Here is a 19,810-nt window from a genome sequence, read left to right on the forward strand (position 1 = left end):
AACAGTTATCACCTCCGTGCTTTTACCTTCTAAGGTCTCAAGAACCATCTGGTTTCTCTTGAAGGAAAGAGGAAGAAGGAGAAAATGGGTGTGGATGACCTTCTCATGGAAAGTGTGGCAGACCTAAGAAAAACAGATAGCTTCGTATTTGAAATGTGTTTGCAGGCTTAGAAGATGCACAGATATTTGATTTTCCCAAGAATGCTTCATCTGATTGAACATTTCCCATATTTCTTTGTATTTGTGGTAGAGAAATTTTAGCAAGACCTAAGCAAATTTCTAAAAGATACAGATGCCCGGGTAGAAGTGTCCAGCACATGAAATGCATTGTCTCCATTTGCACATAACCAGAAAGAGAAAAATGCTTCTATTCTCGCTACTTTTGCAGGATGGCAAAAAAACCCCACCTCAAACCAAACCACCAACACTGCCAATAACAAAACGACTCTGCTTGACTAGATTTAACAAAAAGAGTATTATGCAGAATATAGGATGTCCGCTTTTCAAATCATAAACAAGGAAAAGCAAAGAAAGATGTCAAAATAAAATTTAAGAGCACATCTGCAGCTTGCAGCAAGCTAAATCTGGCTATAAATAAAGATGACGTGTATCCAGAAAAAAAGCAGCCTAAACCAGAACTTTTGGACATGAGTTAAGGTTGGACATGGGGCAAAATGCAAATACACTTTAAAAGGCGTAATTACGCTGAGCAGCTGTGTGAGTTTGCCCAGATTACAAGCTGAGTTTGGGGAAGTTGCTTATTAATTAGTGCCTGTGGCCAGGCATCTGAGGAACATCAATCATAGGGTGGTCCTGGCAGGCAGAAGAAGCAGGACGTCAGTGGAAATCAAAAGAAAAAGAAAAAAAAATGCGACATAAATATCCCTCAACTTTGCTCTGCATACCTAACTTAATCGGGGATACCAATAAAAATAAATAAAATCCATAAAAGGATAGGTTGCAGTATTTGAAATATACTGAGTGGATTTGGTAAGTCCACGATGAAAGAATACAAAAAGAGGCTTTCATTTGATCAGCCATATAAAACGGTTGACTTTAAATGCACCAATGCTTTTATAGGTCCTCAGCAACATTTTTGGCTTTGATGAATTAATCATTGTTTATAGTGTTTCCAAGCAAGAGCTTGAAATTCCTATCCAAAGATGGTCAGAGGTGAACTGAGTTTTTTTCAGATGATACCCGTTTATCATGGTTACTGTTATAAATTGTTACGGCACTCTTCGGTTTCAATAAAGGAGAATATTTGTAGTTCAGGGGTTCACCATTAATATCAAAGGACAAGGCTGAAAGAGGGCTCCCAAGTTTGGAAAATTAGTCACGTAAATCTCTTTGGCTAGAAACAATGTCTTTAACTGGCTGATCTGTCTGACATTATCATTGCTGTTGGTTCCTGCTCCAATCAAGTTAAATGTTTCTGTGGGATCCAGTTTCCATTGTGGTGCACAGATATGCACAGATCCCTTTGCATAGTCGAGGGGCTGAATCTGAATCCTTCTACAATTTAAACACTCTACTACATTATAGCCAAGAAATCACACATCACGTGATCTGTGATTTCTTTGATATAATATAGGAAAGTGTTTAAATTCTAGAAGGATTCCGATTCAGCCCCTCGTTGGCCCTGGGCTCTGTGCCAGTTAACCCAATAACTTCACCTGGTTCTTTTTGTAGGATAAAATAAGTGAGAATTTCCTATGTATGCCACCTTTCACTTGCACAGGGGGAAAAGAATAACAAAGGGTCAATGAAAAAGAATAAAATAATAATGAGTAATACTGTTGATGGGGTACAAAGAGCTGAAGGCTTTTGTATTGCTAGCATATCGTCCTGCAGCAGGAAAATGGTAAAGCCTGCGATCACGAGCAGTGACTTATCTTTGAATGTCTCCTTTCTTTCTTTGTGCACAAATATATTTGTTATTCAGACTTTCCCAAAGGGGAAAATAATTGCTTGTTAAAAAAGAAAAGCATGCAATACAGTGCTGTCAATAAAGCATAAGAAATGTTGGATTCCAGACTTGAGCTGTGCTTTTTACAGGAATCTGCTTCTAGATGTCACTGAGGTTTTTGGTGAATATAAAGCATACGAAACATTAAATAAATCTATAAAAAAAGAGCCTTGAAACATATTTTCTGTAGGAAGTTAGCAAGATTTCCTGCAGCTGTTTTCTGCTAATTTATAACACAAGCAAAGAGATTATGTAGTTGATACTTGGTGGTCCACAATGTAATTACATGTCTTTCTAGAACAATACTTTTGAGAGGTCTTCTATTGAAACAGAAGACCGAACAGATCTAGAATGATAACCATTTTACTTGTTGCAGCAAAATCCTGGAGTTTGGTTCATCAAATTTTGTTTAATCTTAAAAAGTTCCACAGGAGCCTTTGTTATGTATCACCAGGAGAGCTGACTCAGAGGTATAATTATCCTAGGTTGCCTCTTAGTCTCTTCTTGGTTTGAGAGAAGGCTCCAGTTTTCTATATGATTATCCATTGACTGTAAACAATCTCTCAAGGTAAATGATCTACCTCCCATTTGACAATCTTTATGTAGGTTTCTAAGATCCAAGTGCAAAGATAAACAGAGATTTTATAGCTATTTCCTTGTACTGCCAGGCAAGGCACTTCAAGGCGAAGTATTCTGTTACAGGGTAAGAGTTTAATAAGCGGTGGGCGCTAATAAAATGGTTATTTGTAGTGAAAAGAAGGTTCCAGAAATGCAGCAAAGCAGATGGCAAGACTTTGAGGCCTAAAAGGCTAACAAGTCCATTGTGGTCATAATTGATCCAGTTACAGAAGGGGAGTAAATAGAAATCCTGGGCTCCCCTGTCTCAGCTAAAGGAATGACTTCTTTCATTTTATGAAAGGTGCACAAAGGAAGTTTATCGCTTCATCAGCCAATTGATATCCGTGCATTCCTAGTGGGCTCAGTCAGGACTTTTGGATTTTCATCAACCGCCCGCAGCATGAATGCAGTTTTAAAAAGGGGAGGAAGTTGTTGAAAAAATGAACATGGGAATGTAATAGCCCAGTTGACTCTTCATTACTAATGTGCTGTTCTTAAGACTAGGTGAAGAGATAAGAGCTGCTGAGTTGCCAAGAATAACTGTGCCCAGATTTATATGGATTATAGCATCACCAGTGGAGAGCTTTCCAGATGCTCCCAAGTTTCACCTTCATGTCAACATAACCAGATGTTCCTGAGTAGTCCAGTAACATCTAAAAATCCATAGTTCCTGAACTGGGCATGTTTATTTGTAAGCCCTCATGAACACTGGCCTTTCAATAACAACTCCAAATCCTTTTTGGGTAATTCCCCCTAAAAATCATATTGCTGAATTTTGAGGACAACATGCCAAGAAATAAAATCATTATCTCTTGTTGATTTTTGTTTTCTGGAATTGGAAAATTGCTAAACTAGTGTGACACCACCACATGTAGAAGATGGGGCAGAATAGTTGAGGAGATAAGGCAAGAAATGATGACTTTAAATTCCAAGGAAGATTTTGGTTGGACATCAGGAAAAGCTGGTCCAACCGTAGAACTGACTGCAATGTTTCTCAATTTTAGCAACATTAAGATGTATGGACTTCAACTCCCAGAATTCCCCACCCAGCATACCTGCGTAGGGAATTCTGGGAGTTGAAATCCACAGATCTAAAAATTTCTGAGGATGAGAACTGCTGTGGAGGCTGGGGAGTCGCCTTCACTGTAAATTTTAGATGGGCTGGATAACCATTTCCAGATTTGCTCCTCTCTTTACACGACTTAAGTCTTCCTATTAACCAGCAACTTAAAAAAACAACAACAGTTAAAATTGCTATTCTCATTGCTTAGAATGACATTGGAGGTCAACGCAGCCTGATCAACAAGTGGACAACATTCCTGAAAGCCAGACTGGTTTGCTCCATCCCAGGTCCAGAAGGAGCCGATACACATTTTGATGAACTCCGTAAGTGAATTTTGGTAGTAGCTGATTCTTTTCCTCAGTCATGGAGTTGTGGAGTTCAGTGATGCCAGCAGTGTGAATTTAGGAAAACCCGATGCCTTGGAAGAGAATGTATATATTTACATGCTTTGGGGGGAAAAGGATGAAACATAGAGTTCATAGAATAATCTCCTTGAATAGAGCTTACCTGAAAGCTTTTTCTAGTTGAGTATCGGACTGCTTATCTGGACCGAAAAATGAATGTACAATGAACATTTCTTTATTAATAGGAAAAGTACCAAGAATTGTTTTAATTTTTATTACCGTGGTAGCTTCCAAAATAAAGTTGCTGATGAAGAGTACAGATTTTTAAAACAGAATACCGATCAAGAATTCTTGAATTCCTTTCCACATTCTTGATCTCGACAAATGAAACATAGGCTTGACTTTGTACTGCAAAATAATAATGGAAAGTATACTTTAGATTGCTTCTTATGAACGCGTGTTGTGTTTTATTTGACTTAAGAGTAGAAAATCAGATAAGACTTTCAGAGGAAAAAAAGAATATGAAGAAAAATGATACATAACTCTTCATTTTTTTTCTATGTTAAGGGTTAGAAACAGCTAGGCAGTTTCAGACAGATTAAAGTAAAGATGAATGACAAAATATCATTTCAGAGCACAACAGTTAAAATGCTGGAAGTTTAAATTATCTTACCTCTTTGAAATTTCATACTTTTGTCTATTGTATCTTTAAACATTAAAAAAAATTAGCACTTTTAGAGTTTGGGCAGACAAACATTTTTTTACCATGTGCAAAGCATTGATAATTATCAATTTCTGGGGTAGTTACCACTGAAGTGATCTAGTGATTTTAAACAGAGATGTAGTTTCACTCTGTGAATAAACAATATCATGTAAACTAAAATATGGATCTTGTATATGTGTGTCTTGTGCCTGCCTGCTTTTTTTCTGACATACTAACATCAGATGGCATGATATATAATAAAGTGCATACAATCTGAGCTCTAAAATAAGGTTATCTGTTGCAGAAGACATATTCTTGCTTTCCACGAGAGACGAAACGAACCCCGTGGTCTATGGCGTTTTCACAACCACCAGGTACTCTCCATCCAAATCTATATAAGAAACTTTAAAGTTCCCTTGATGGATTATGCTAAATATTAGGCTGTTGATTGAATCACAATAAATATTTTTTTACCTTTCACAAGAGCTCTAGAAGGAGGGGAAGGACAGAAAATTGGTGGTTTAAAGGAGAATATTTGTAGCTCAGGGTTGACATGGGGGATCCTTGGTGCTCTGTGAGGCTTGGTTGTTTACTTGAAGACGTTTCATTACCCAACTAGGTAACATCATCAGTTTAGAACGGAGTGGGTTTGCAGGGAGGAGAGCGACTTTTTAGCAAATTAAAGATAAAAATGACACACATCGTATGTCAGCTGTGTTTAAAGTGAGGAGGGCTTTCAGGCCTCTGTTGAACTTGATTAATGACACGCCTGTGTCCTTCCCAGTTCTGTGTTCAAGGGCTCAGCGGTTTGTGTCTACAGCATGGCCGACATCCGAGCAGTCTTCAGCGGCTATTACGCCCACAAAGAAAGTGTGGACCACCGCTGGGTTCAGTACGATGGGCGAATTCCCTATCCTAGGCCTGGCACAGTAAGTATTTCTCCCCCCCCCCATATTGACCCCTTGCTGAAAACTCTTCCGATATTGGGTTCGCTTGAATGGATGCTAATTTCCTTCCAGAATATTTTAAGATTCTGCTTTTGTTCCTCGCTCAACTTGACAACTTGGTTCTGTTTTTTTGTTTTTTTGTTTTAAATTCTTCCGGTCTTTGAGATTGCCTTGATCAGACTGCCTGTTTCCTGACTGTGTCTCTCTGCTCTTCTGCTTTTTCTCTGATTTCCTGGGGGAAATAAATGGAGCTCATCTCCAGGGCCGCCAGCATCTCATCCAGGGAATATTCTACTTTGTCAAATGTTAAAACACAAGCACGCATTTCTCACCCCTTGCAATTTCCTTGTGTTCTTACCTCATCTTCACAATATTTTTTTTTTTAAATAAAGCCACTAAATGTGACCTCTTGGTGGCATGCATTGCTATAGAAGCAGAGTAAATAATGGCTGGCATTTTTAAAAGATATAGTAATGAGCATGAGTTATGGCAATACAGGACTATGTAAAAACCTTTATGTACCCACCTGATAAATAGCACTTTTGAGGTAGTAGTCACTTGAGGTAGTCCTATCCTTTCTTATCCCTTATCCCTTAATCCCTTAACCATTTTATGTACACTGAGAGCATATGCACCAAGACAAATTCCTTGTGTGTCCAATCACACTTGGCCAATAAAAAATATTCTATTCTATTCTATTCTATTCTATCCCAGATATATGAAGATTCTCAGGAGAACGTTCTATTTATTTGTTTCAAAATATGTTTAATTAAAAGTTTTAAGAACAATACTAAGAACTGCAAAGAACTAAATTAGAATAGAAAAAAAATGAAAAAATGAAAAAGAAAGAAGGGTAGCATTTGATTTCTATATATCAGACGATTTTCCATGTTTCCTATTAAAACATGGGAAATCACCTGGTATGTAGAAATCAAATGCCACGCTTCTTTCTTTTTTTCACCTTTTCATTTTTTTTCCTGTTCTAATTTAGTTTGTTGAGGTCCGTTGTTTGCTGATTTCTAATTAATGTTTGTAGAAAAAGCAGGGAAATTAGTGAAATACATGAATCTAGGGAAGTAATAGATGGTCATTTAAAATTTTGATTATACTCTGAGTGTATCAAAGAAATGCGCTGTGAACCATATTCGTTCAAGACTAATTGCAAATGAAGCACTTCACTTATTTAGGACCAGTTTTAGCATCTTTTAAGCATAGGAGATGTTATCTTGGGTTTGGCGTGTTTTCCGTCTAAGAGCAGCTGGCCACTCAGCCTATGGGAGCCAGTCAGACTTTGAGCAAAATTTTTCTCCTGGGGCTCCTGTTTCTGAGTGTGGCCTGAATGGATGGGAAAAGATGCTCCTTTCGTCGGTTTCCCGAAAGCTCCTTGACTGCCCTCTGCTGTTAACTCCAGCGGGGACCCTGGCTCAAAAACCAGAGTGTAGGAGGAGGCAGGGGAATGGATGCCAGCTCCAAAAGAACCATTAAAAGTTACATTTCTCACTTGATGTATCAGGAGATCAGGAGCAAATCTGTGTCGTTTTATTTCCCAGTTTGGTGAAGTAGAAAAACAAGCACAATCACATGAATGCCTGTTGTACTTTTGTGTGAGCTTTTTCTAACCCTTGGATTTACTCAGGGAAGTTTCAATATGTTGCATCTTCAGTTCTTTGGGTTTTCCTGATTTTATCCATGTTTCTCTTCTGGGATACAAACGGGGCAGAAAAACCGCCGTGCAAAGAGACTGGCTTGAATCTGATTCTCATCCACATGTGAGCAACATCTGGGCATCTGATGTACCCACTTCAGGACTATGGTGGGGGGAGGACGGCAGTCCTAGGATAATATTTTAGCCTGGTTCTTTGCCTCTACCAAATAATTCTCTTGGTTCTTTTTAAGCCAAAAGAGGCAATAAAAAAACCAAAATAAAAAGCACCGGCCATTTTTCCCCTTGTGTTTCATCCCACACTTATTTTAGAATGTTAAAACATAAATATACGTTCAGAGTGAGACACACATTCAGTATTGCTTTGATGCTTGGATAAATTGTGGATTGTCTGCATCTCCAAGTTAGAGGCTGTTGGGATTTATTTATTTTATTTTATTTTTGCTTTTTAAAAAGAGAAAGTTCACTTGTTTTTGTTCTGCAAATTTTCTTCTCTTCATCCACCCTTAATATGTTCTGGGGTTTTTTTCCCCTCCCAAATGAATCATTGCTGATTAAATAATAGGTCCCCTCCCTGAATCTTGTAAATCTCATTGTATTTCATAGTTTTGCTAGTTCTTTAGGCAGACAAAGCCAACTCAAAGTTGTTTTCTTCTTTTTGGGGGTGGGAGGTGTGTGTGTGTGGGGGGAATTTTTGCATTTATCCAAAGGAAAAAAAATAACCCAAACCCTCTTTCCAAATTTTCCCTCATTTTAACAGCTTAAATGATGTTTTGGAGAGAAATACGATACTAAATGTTGAAGGAGAAACCCTAGGCTAAGAGAGCAGAGCCAACGCTAAGCAGGGTAGGAGCTGATTCCAGATGCCACCTGAACTAACAGTTTGATTTGATGCAGAATCAAGCATTAGCTGGAGCGCCCAGCCTTCCTTTGCAAAAATATTTTTCTTGGGGGAAAAAGAAAAACATAGATTTTACCTTGACTTGCTTGCCTGCTGACCATTTTCCTTGCATGTCAGTCCTTTCATAACTAAACATCAGGTGAATTAGTGGAAGTTCAACTTTCTTACATTACCTTAAAACGGTGTTTTTCCAGCTTGGCTACTTTAAGATTTCTGGATGTCTGAACTTCAACTCCCAGACTTCCCCAGCCAGCTGCAGTATGTAATATTTGTTGTCTGCTTGCATTTTAAAAGTAGCATTTCAGAGAAAATCCCACCACCTTTTTCCATAGGAGGTTTTGGTTCTTTTGGGCAAACATCGTTTACCCAAAGTCAACAGAATAAATAAAGAATTCTCAGGGTCTGCCTGCTTCTTTATGCCCTCTGGAATGAGGGTTCCTCCGAAATCCAAATCCAGAGGGATTTCCAAGGGCCTTGAGTACCTGCTCTTTGGCCAGACTTTGGCCCTTGGTGCCCTTTTCTTCCTTCCTTTGCTCCTCTGACATCAGACTCCCTTGTCTCATTTTAGTGTGTTCTGTATTGTTCTGGTTTTTTAAAATGTTTTAGCCGTCTGGAGTCACTTGGAGCTGAATGGCATAAAAATTTAATAAATTATCATTATTATGATGATTTAATTCCTGGCAATGTCTTGGGTAAAGGAAAAAATCAGGTTAGTATACTTCAATGTGTCCAATGCATCAGACGTAGCTACCAGCTGTTTCAGTCTGCGGAGATGCCCAGAACTCTTTGACTGCTATTGGAATTAATTGTTGGAATGTATTTCTATGCAACAACTACAGTAGTTTTCAGCCAGTAGATGGCAGTATTTACAAGTTTGGATCTATGGTATATACCTCTGTGCTCTTTTGTTCTGTGTAGAGTTTCTTGTTTTCTGTTACAGCAAAATAGCTGCGCAGTAAAGCGCGTGGTGACTGTACTCTTTGTTTGCTCTGTGTGGTGCTTTATATAAACAGAATTTCTAATAACTGCAATAGACTGAAATTGCAAGGCTGCTTCATAAAGAAACAAGTGATTCACTTTTTTTAAAAAAAAATTGATTTATATGCCGCCCTTCTCTGGAGACTCAGGGCGGCTTACAATGCGTTAAGCAATAGCCTTCATCCTTTTGTATATTTTTATACAAAGTCAGCTTATTGCCCCCACAATCTGGGTCCTCAATTTACCTACCTTAGAAAGGATGGAAGGCTGAGTCAACCTTGAGCCTTGGCGAGATTCGAACTTGCAGTAATTGCAGACAGCTGGTCTTAATAACTGTTAATAACAGTGCTTTAGTCTGTGTGCCACCAGGCTCTTGTTGAATTGCTTCTGATATAGTTCACTGCTGATGTCCAGAAGAGATCTCTGTCAAACTGGACACAGGTCCCCTTGCGTGAAAGTCATGGCCCATAGAGACGTACAACACAATTCATAATGTAGTTATGGAATTTACTGTGTCAAAATGTGATGATAGGGAGTGTCTGCAGTGGCTATTAATAATGTATAAATAGAAATTCCTACATTAGAACCGAAATTCCTCTGAGAAACAAATAGTAAGGAAAAGGGACCTTTTCCACGCCTCCTTGTGGATGTCTGACTGGCCACTGGAGGCATAAAGCATTACTCAGAAGCAAAAGTATGCACAGCAGATAAGATACGATTCAGAACCCACCTCAGAGAAAAATCTGAATTAATTCAGATTGCTTTGCAGACTAAACTGGCATCTTGCTTAAGAAAAATCCACTGTTTCATATTTCTCAGTTGAGTGCCAAAAGGAAATCAACAAATGTCCATTAGCAAATTGAAGGAATTAAATGTAATTTGTAGGCATGAAGTCTGTAAAAATTCAAACAAACTCTGCCTGGGTTTCTTTGGAGGGAAAAAAAGCTTTTAAATATTGAAGGGTGTTTTTTTTTTTTTAAGGAATCCATGTAACGTATTTTATTTCATGGCAAAATTGGACAACATTTTGGGGTCATTCTGTACCTTGAGATTTTCTGCATGAGATTTTTGGTAAAGGCATTTACTATTTGAGGTATTAAAATTACTTTTTCATTGTTTATATGAATGTGCCATGCATAATAAAAACCCTTAACTAAATCCTTCCAATAATCCCAAACAATAGGTGTACTCCCAGGCTAGAATTTGGAAGCTTCTTTTATTTTGGGCTCCAACTTGGAACTCAAATTACAGCCAAGACGCCATACGATTGAGCAACTATTTCTCTGAAAGACTGAGGAAAATGTCTGGGAGGCTTTTGAGACAGAGTATCCCTCTTCCTGTTGTGGGTGCTTCGCTAGATCCTTTGTTGTGTGTTTTGCCTGACAGTGTTGGAGCCGGGTGCTTTCTTCAGATACAAGTCTCTTCCTGCTTCTACCCAGGGGCTTGTGCACAGGGGTTGTGTATCACAACTGCGTGATGAAAGCTTTGCCTGTGTGCCAAAAAGGAATCAGGCTGCCATCTCTGAGGAAGCCCCTCCCTTCTTGATTTTGAATGATGATTGACATGCATGGAATCCTAAAGGAGTTTTTATCAAACACAATTTTTTTTCAACAAACCGTATTGATCTGTTTTGCACTTTATTTATATGTTTATTTCTATCTTGCCTTTATCATTTTTTACAAAGAACTCGAGATGGCCAACCTATCTGATGCACATGGCCTGGGACATCTTCTTCTGCCTCGGTTCTTCTGGCACTGCCGTCATCCTGTCCCCCTGATGCTGATAAACGAAGCAGGCTTAAGCCATCCATAGCTGATATTAGATTAGCCTTCCCCTCTTCTTCTGACACTGTCTAAGGCAGCCCAAAGGCTGTGAAACCTGTCCCTGGGCCCCTCGTTACCCTGATGGAAACTGAGTTCATTGGCGTAAAAGTTTCATCTTCTGCCAGCTCAGGATGGGCCCGCTGACTTGCTTCGGGCTCCAGATGTATTCCAGACCTCCCACCCTCTGGTGCAGGATTTGAAATTCGGGGACTCTGCGTACTGTGGTGTGAATGAAATTCCAGAGTCGACGTAGCTCTCTTTAACCATTGGGACTTTGCTTCCGGTTCTGTTAGGCCTCTTAGGACTATTGGTGTTGACAAGACACAGAGATAATCCCAATGGCGGTAACCTCTTCCCTTTCTTCTCTGAATTGTTGGCAGTCAGTGGGTGATGCGTATAAAAACCCATCAGAGAGTTGGCAAATTGACGTTCCTTCTGGGTTTTAACAGGGCTCAGAGTACATCAGGATGGGCTGTTTTCACTGGCATGCATGACACTGCTTAACCTCCCACAATCCCTGGATATCCCAGGCGGTGATTCAGAGAGGTGTTTGAGCTGGCAGAACTACCTGTTCCCTGTGGATGGAGGGGAAATATTGAACAGCTGCTGCTTGGTGAACAGGAAGCGGAGAGATTCCTTAGGCAGAGATGAAGAACATCCATATCCCATGGACGGTTTTGAATGATCCGTTGAAACGTTTGGCAAAAGTATGATTTACACCCGCAATTAAACCCCCACTCTGGTCTAAAGACGGTGGAGGCTGGGCAGTCCATGCAGAGATGGTGCCGATGGTCTTTTGATCCTTCGTTGGAAGATAGGCCCACATGTAAGAATTCAGAAGGTTATTCTCCACACTACCCTTGTAGAATTGGGAAGGGAATTTTCCAACTACTGCTGATCATTATGAAAAGCAAGAATGCAGGTTTTTTTTCTCCTGCTTTTAAAGCTTTGGTTCCTCCTCCGAACAGGACATGAGAAACAGGGAACCTCTCAGAAACCTTTTCTTGACTCTAGTACAGGGGTCTCCAACCTTGGCAACTTGAAGCCTGGAGGGCTTCAACTCCCAGAATTCCCTAGCCAGCTGGCTGGGGAATTCTGGGGGTTGAAGTCCTCCGGCTTCAAGTTGCTAAGGTTGGAGATCTCTGCTCTAGTACATACATGCCTCCTTGGGTGTGAACCAGGTCCAGAGCCTTCCAAAATGTGGCTTCCCTGCCAAACCCCCAAGTACTTACCTTAATTAAGGTTGTTGAAATGTTTATTTTATTTCACAGCTATTCTGCCATAAACTCAGCGTGTCCACTGCGAGGTTAAACATTCTGCTCTACCAAATTCTTAACTTTTGTTCTGTCTTGTTAAAGAAACCAAATTGCTTTTGGCAATACATTTCTTTTTATTTATTTATAAAATTCAATTGACGCCCATCTTACCACAAGGTTACTACTTACATTCATACATAATGACAAGGAGCAGCGCTCAGGCAGTGGTGCTTGTTTCGAGGGCAGTTAAATGTTTATAAGTGCACATATTTCTCCTTACTGTCTTCTGGACTTTATGATTTCTGGGTATTTGTTATCCCAAGTAGAGCATGCTTTCCTGTCTCTGAGTATGGAAGGGAGACGTGAAGGCTTGTTTGCAGAAGTTTCAATTTTAAAATAATAGCACTGGATTTGCTGGATATTTCTAGGACAGGATCTAAATGGGAGCTGTGGCATAATCAAAATGGGTAGGATACCTGAAATTTCTCTGGCTTTCTGTGTTGCCAACCTGGAGCCAAATGTTGAGATGACTGACCTACAGATCATGTTAGAGAAGTGTGAAGGAGATGTGATTCCCCTTACAAACGGTGTTCAGAAGACACGAAATACTCTACCTGAACGGTCATGGGGAGAGATCATTTAGATTAATCTAACCATAAGGTTGTTCTCTCAACCTCAGAAACTTTAAGACATCTGGACTTCAACTCCCAGAATTCTCCAGCCAGTTGAAGTCCAGACCAATGAGGTTGAGAAACATTGTGTTAAGACAGTTGTTGCAGCTGTTAGAACTTAATCTGATTTTCCAATCCCTATCAGAAACAAATGTTCCTGACTTCCCAAAGTTCAAATCCGTTGCCTGGACTTAAGCAAGTGGCACTCGGCCATAAAATTACCTAAGTACCATTAGGCAACAATTGGGGGTGTTTAAAAAAAATGGACACAAACAACTCAGAAGATTCAGTCCAGGTTTTTGGGATAGTTTCAGCATGCATCATGTTCTCTAAGTGATGCCAAATCTGAAGTTCTCAAGCACGTCCCGAAACCACCAATTCTATCTGCATTTCAGCATAATGGACCTGCCACATGATGTGTTTGGCTCTGATGATGGCAGCTTGGACTTGCTTGAAAGATCTGTGTCAAAATTGCGAATCCATCAACTCCAACTTCAACTTTTTATCAATTGCCCATCTGCTTCATGTAAGAGGCTTCTCTTATGTAATTGTGGGAGCCTTGGGGGAAAACATGGGGCATTTTCCATTTAATAGGAGAAGATAATGGAGTGTTAAGATCAGTGGTGAAATTCAAATGTTTTTACTACCGGTTCTGTGGGCGTGGCTTGGTGGGCGTGGCAGGGAAAGTATACTGCAAAATCCCCATTCCCTCCCCACTCCTGGGGAAGGATATTGCAAAATCTCCATTCCCACCCCACTCTGGGGCCAGGCAGAGGTGGTATTTGCCGGTTCTTCAAACTACTCAAAATTTCCGCTACTGGTTCTCCAGAACCTGTCAGAACCTGCTGGATTTCACCCCTGGTTAATATCCTTTGGGGTCACAGATAAGCAAGTCTACCATCTGATGCTCTAGTCTGCTTGAAAGATGGGTGGACTTGGCTGGGGAATTCTGGGAATTGAAGTCCACCCATCTTAAACCTGCCAAGATTGAGAAACACTGCCTTAAAAGTCATGGTCCTCATCTCACTGGTGTTGAGTTTCTGGTTGGAGTGTTGTAAAAGGATTCTGAAAACCAGAGCAATGTTAACTGAAAATTTTCATCCCTCCTACCTGGCACACACAACCACACTCTCCAAACTGCACAACAAAACTACTGGATTAATTAAGAGCCATGGTGGCCCAGTGGTTAGAATGCAGCATTGCAGGTTGACTCTGCCCACAGCCAGGGGTTCGATCCTGATTGGTTCAAGGTTGATTCAACCTTGCATCCTTCCAAGGTCGGGAAAATGAGGACCCAGATTGTTGCGGGCAATATGCTGTCAATCGCTTAGAGAGGGCTGTAAAGCACGGTGAAGTGGTATATAAGTCCAAGTGCTGTTGGCATTGCTATTAATGCTGTGTCATAAATTGCCTTTTAATATTCTTGAATCGCCTTCCATTGACAATCAGTAGTTCCTGGTGTATGGTAACCTTGATCCAGAATAGGAATAAGGGCCAGGGAGACCAACCTTTCCTTAATCCATTTTTAAGGAGTGTCATTGCTTGTTTCTGGAGCATGGATAATTTATTTAGTTATTATTGTTGTTATAAGTTTGGTCCTATGGTCTCTGCAAGGCTTCTGTTACAGATCAATGTTATGTCAGAAATATAAATATCAGGATTCAAGACAACCTGTCTATAGATGTTCTGATACCGTATTATTTTCCAAGCCAGTAGCTGCAGTGGAGGCTGTAACAAAAGCATTTGTAAGGCTTTGAGACATGAATATTCTTATTAGGCGTATAAATCTTTTTGAATACAGTTCATCAGGATTCAAGTGGTTTTCCAGCAGCAGCCGGAAGAGGGCGATCTTGATTAACTGATGAAAAATAGTTAATGAAGAAATCTGGGCATTTGCTCTGAGTAAATTCAGATCGACTGGACCATCAGCTTAGATTTCAACTACATGGAATTAAATGTTGGCTGTTGGCGGTGCCAAAGTACCTCTTTGAGTGCCTGGCTAAGGCTGTGCCATCATGAAAACGGAGCCTGGGTGAATCAGCATTGTTGTTTATCCCTCTGGTGCTGACTACGAGAACAGGAACTTCCATATTAATCCGAGGCTTTTCACTCCCGACAGCCTCCAAATCCTTTCCGGCTGGTTTCTGGCCCTCCTTTGCTTTCCCTGACAGGATCAGAGAGTAAAACACGGAGTCTTTTCAAGAGACGAAGCCGAGACGTATCTCTCACCACCGTCAAGACCTGGGCATTTTCAGATATGAGAGACGGTTCTAATACTTTGCGTAATGATAGCAACGAAAGCCATTTAACTGTTCAGATTTAAATGAGAAATGTTTCTCACCACCGGGACGGATTCCCAAATGACGGCAGTTAAACTGCAGAAGACATTTTACTAGAAGAGTCCTCAAATCCCCCGCTCGAAATAATGTTCCCTAGAGCACCAGGCTTGAAATTTTAGGCCTCGATAGCCTCGAACTACGCCGTCTACGTTCTGACCTAAGCTTAGTTCATAAGATTATTTACCAAAAGGTCCTGCCTGTAAATGAGTCCTTTGATTCCAACCGTAACAACACGAGGGCTATCAGTAGATTCAAACTCAATGTAATTCGCTCTAATCTTGATTGTAGGAAATAGGACTTCTGCAATAGAGTAGTAAATGTCTGGAACGCTCTACCTCAGTGTTTCTCAACCTTGGTAGCTGCTGGCTGGGGGATTCTGGGAGTTGAAGTCCACCCATCTTCAAGCTACCAAGGTTGAGAAACACTGTTCTACCTGATCCTGTTGTTAGTCTCTCTAACCCCCAGATCTCTCACCTTAAACTGTCTACGTGGACCTTTCACGTTTCTTAAGGGGTCCCTAAGGGGGCGTGCATAAGCGCATCAGTGTGCCTACCGTCCCTGTCCTACTGTCCCCGTTTATATGTAATCATTCTATGTGTTTATGGCTATGTTTTGCTTATTTATTTCCTTTTATTTGTGCCATTTTTTTTCATGTGTCCATGAAATGTGTCCATGTCTATGTCTATACTGTTACTTCTTTCCTTCTACTTGTAGATAGATAGATAGATAGAGAGAGAGATAGAGAGATAAGAAAGTTGTAGGTTGTGTGAAACAAATGAAACCTGAAATTATTGGAGAGCAGGACTGAATACAATTAGCAATGAATGTGTTTGAACTGCAGATCTGCTCCGGTGATCCACTCCCTGGTAGTCTGTTCTGCTCTCTAGATCTCCTCCTCCTGTCTCTGCTTTCCTCTCTCTGCCCTCTCCTCCCCTGGAACTGGGACCTCTGAAAGAAGGGAGGGCCCTGAGAACCTGGGGAGTGGGCTCCCCACAACTGCAGGGTGGTCACAGAACAAGTAATCCTCCACTTACGACCACAATTGTCCCCCAAATTTCTGTTGTTCAGTGAAACACTTGTTAAGTTACTTTTTCTCATTTTACGACCTTTCTTGCCACAGTCGTTAAGTGATTCACTGTGGTTGTAAAGTTAGTAACATAGTCATTAAGTGAATCTCTGTTGATTTTGCCTGTCAGAAGGTCGCAAAATCACGGGACACTGCGATCGTCATAAATACGAGTCAGTTGCCAAGTGTCCGGATTTTGTACTCGTGATCACGGGGATGCTGCAACGAGTGTGGAAAAGGGTCATAGGTCATTTTTTTTAGTGACGTTGAAAGGTCGCTAAATGTACTGTTGTAAGTCCAAGGACTACTTGTCATCCTGGAGCAAATCAGCATTGATGACAATATCTGAACCTCTTCCCTTCACTCCTTCTGGCCAACTGGGGCCACACACCTCCCCAGGCTAAATGCGGCTGCCTCTTCTCTCCCATCTCTGCCAGTGTCCGAGCCGAACCTACGACCCCACGGTCAAGACCACCCGGGATTTCCCCGATGACGTCATCAGTTTCATCAAGCGCCACCCCTTGATGCACAGAGCGGTCCAGCCGGTGGGCCGGGCTCCGGTCTTCACCCAGGTCAACGTGGACCACCGGCTGACCCAGATCGTGGTGGATCGAGTCACGGCCGAAGACGGACAGTATGACGTCCTGTTTCTAGGGACAGGTAAGTCACAGACAAAGAGACCCGTGTGATTTCCAAATCATTAAAAAGCAGCTTTATATCTAATTTCCCCAAAGGATTGCTTGGGATCGACTGGGCCCTGAAACACAAGGAGACGAGATATCACTTTTGGATTGATTGATTGATTGATTGATTAGCCCTTGGACCATATCAAAGTGCAGAATTCCAGAAACAAATTATTACTGAAATTGGAATAAAATACGATTTAAAATGAAATTGGAATAAAATACAATCTAAGATGAAAATGGAATATAATACAATAATTTAAGATATAGATAAAATATGATAAAACTATATTTCGGTGTCAGTCCTACAATCTACCCCAATGATACATCGCTTAATAACAAGCGATGCGATAACTAGAGCAGAGCAGTTGCAGCATTCAATACCTAAAGGTACAATCCAATTCTGGTCCTGATGAGAACATAGTATATATATATATATATATATTCACGGAGGGGTTTTTGTAACTCCATGGAAGCAGATGGTCACTCTTGTTTGCTTATTGGTTTATTTTTACTTCTCCGCTCCAGAAAGGCCCCTGAGCAGACTGCAAAAGGTTGCATTTCCATACTGCACAGAGAGTTAGGCTTCTTCTAGTTTTTTAACTTGCAAAGTGATAAGCTGGTCTGACTAGGTTTTTTCCCTCCTCCGATATAATGGAAGATTCACATGAAGCAGCTTTGTTGACCCTAGTTTACCAACGTTTTATTTTTTATATCACTCTTCCACTGGAATGCAAAGTATCCTTACAGGATTTCTTCTCAAAGGAAAATGTCAGGCCTATTTAAATTGGCTCTAGTTATTCAGCTTTGCTCTTCACTATAGTAGATGCCTGCAGGTTTAAAAGAGCCAGTAGGTGGCAGTCCAGAATTTCAGCAGAGAAGACTCATCTAGACTATGAAAAAATAAGATTCTTCTGACATGTTAAGAAACTAGAAACTTGCTCCATACTAAATCAGCCTAATGGCAGTTTTCTCAGCAATTAAACATAATAGCATGAAAGACTGAACAACGTGTTTTTTGTGGTTGGTTTTGAAAGAAAGCTGAAACAAGCGCTCAATTAATAAGCTTGCAAAGTGAATACACAGAGCCCATTTTTAGCCTAATCTCGCCCACCAAATTGCCATGAAAATTTGACTCTGAATTCTTTGTTAGACAAATAAAAGCCTCCAAACATAAGAACTTAATAGATAAACAGAAATATTAGAAACAGGCAGAGAAAGTAGAGGATTCTGAAGATCAATTGTAAGTTACTGTATCTAGTAATTCAAATTGTATAATGTTTACAAAAACTTATTTTCCCCAAAAGCTAATCAGAACCTTGAACTGGATGCTTATTTCTCATCCATTTCCAGATTCTCAATGGGCACAAAAAATATGTTTTTTTCAAGAAGTAGTAGATACCCTTTAATGTTTATCTGCCAATTGCAAATCACAGGTGAGCGGTTATGAATATCTCTTCCAATCTGGGAACATTTTGTAGATGTTGTCAGACAATCAGGGAAGGGAAGAAATGGGAGGCAGGAGCTGGGGTTGAGGGGGGGGGCTGAGAGAGTCATATAATGCTAAAGCCGGAGAAGGCCATTGACACGTCCGGCCACCCTCTGCTCTGGGCAGGAGTCGAAGGTGTGGTATCTCTGACCAATGGCCGGGTGGAAGCATAAACTCTGCTGGCTTTTAGGAAGTTTTCCCTGGCATTCCTCAAGCACAGGGGACACACTCACGCTCATTGGCTGCCTAGTGAAAAAGAAACCTTCTTCGGGGGACCAAAAAAAGAAATTCGGTGTTCAGTCTGGGTGGCCGGAGTCATTTGAGAACTTGGAAAAGCCAGGTAGATTTTGTAATTTGTGAACAGGAGAGTTCAGCGGAGGAGCTGTGTGCCAATCCGGATCACATTCACTCTAATGACAGCGCTCAGCTAATCAGGGTTAATTTCAGAGAAAACTATCCAAGTTGAGAGGTGGTTAGCACTCGGGCTGCTTTTCCTTGAGGAAATTCCGAGACTGGAAAGCCTAAAAGACATTTTAGGAGAAGGAGGTGGCCGAGCTCTTCCATGTTAACATATTCCATGTTAATAACACATTATTAATTTTAGCAGACAGATTTAAACAGAACATAAAAGCTGGATGTGAGATGAGGATTTTGGCAGGCCCAGTGGAATAACAACGGAGAGACCCCAAAACAGCCAAGTCACACAGTACCCAAGGCTGGGTCTTGGTTGAAGCTTGCAGCTCAACGGGCAACACCAGGGTCTTAGCAAAAGCCGGGACCACAACTGGTTTCTATGGCACCAAGACCTGAACTTGGCTAGATGGTGCATCTGTTTCTCACCCAAACTCACAGAAGCCTGAGATGTAAATGAGACCCTGGGAAACATGTCAACCCAAATGATCCTGAAGACCTCTTAGAGCTATGTGAAGATTCCTTCCTTTTCTTCATGCATCAAAAAAGCAAGCAAGTTAAACATCTATGGAGCTTCTCAGCCATCCAGGTCCTGGTTGTCCCAAAGGTGCTTTTTCAAGAGGCAACTAGACTTTCTTGAAGATGTTTTGCTTCTCATCCAAGAAGCTTCTTCAGCTCTGAAAAAGCTCAGCTCAAGAGCTGAAAAAGCTTCTTGGATGAGAAGCAAAACGTCTTCAGAGAAAAACCAGAGAGTCCAGTTGCCTCCTGGAAAAAAAAGCACCTTTGGGACAAGCAAGTTAAACACGATCATAACTCAGAATGAACTCTACACTTCTAGAATCTTCGTGATATGAAGGAGAAGTCAAGAGATGTCACTACGCTCCTC

General features: G+C 40.8%; 1 protein-coding gene across 6 annotated transcripts in view; it reads left to right on the forward strand.

Moving 5' to 3' along the window:
• The window catches only part of SEMA3D (semaphorin 3D), a 116,784-nt gene that overhangs the window by 77,335 nt on the left and 19,639 nt on the right, over positions 1 to 19,810 (forward strand). For all 6 annotated transcript variants that reach the window (XM_034424856.3, XM_034424858.3, XM_087874363.1 and 3 more), the window contains 4 exons: positions 3,859 to 3,973; positions 5,002 to 5,071; positions 5,482 to 5,626; positions 16,779 to 17,001. In XM_034424856.3, the coding sequence (XP_034280747.2) occupies positions 3,859 to 3,973; positions 5,002 to 5,071; positions 5,482 to 5,626; positions 16,779 to 17,001 (553 nt within the window). The remainder of the gene's footprint in view (positions 1 to 3,858; positions 3,974 to 5,001; positions 5,072 to 5,481; positions 5,627 to 16,778; positions 17,002 to 19,810) is intronic.

Source organism: Pantherophis guttatus, chromosome 7 (assembly GCF_059756535.1).
Source record: "Pantherophis guttatus breed Tessera chromosome 7, ASM5975653v1, whole genome shotgun sequence".
NCBI lineage: Eukaryota > Metazoa > Chordata > Lepidosauria > Squamata > Colubridae > Pantherophis > Pantherophis guttatus.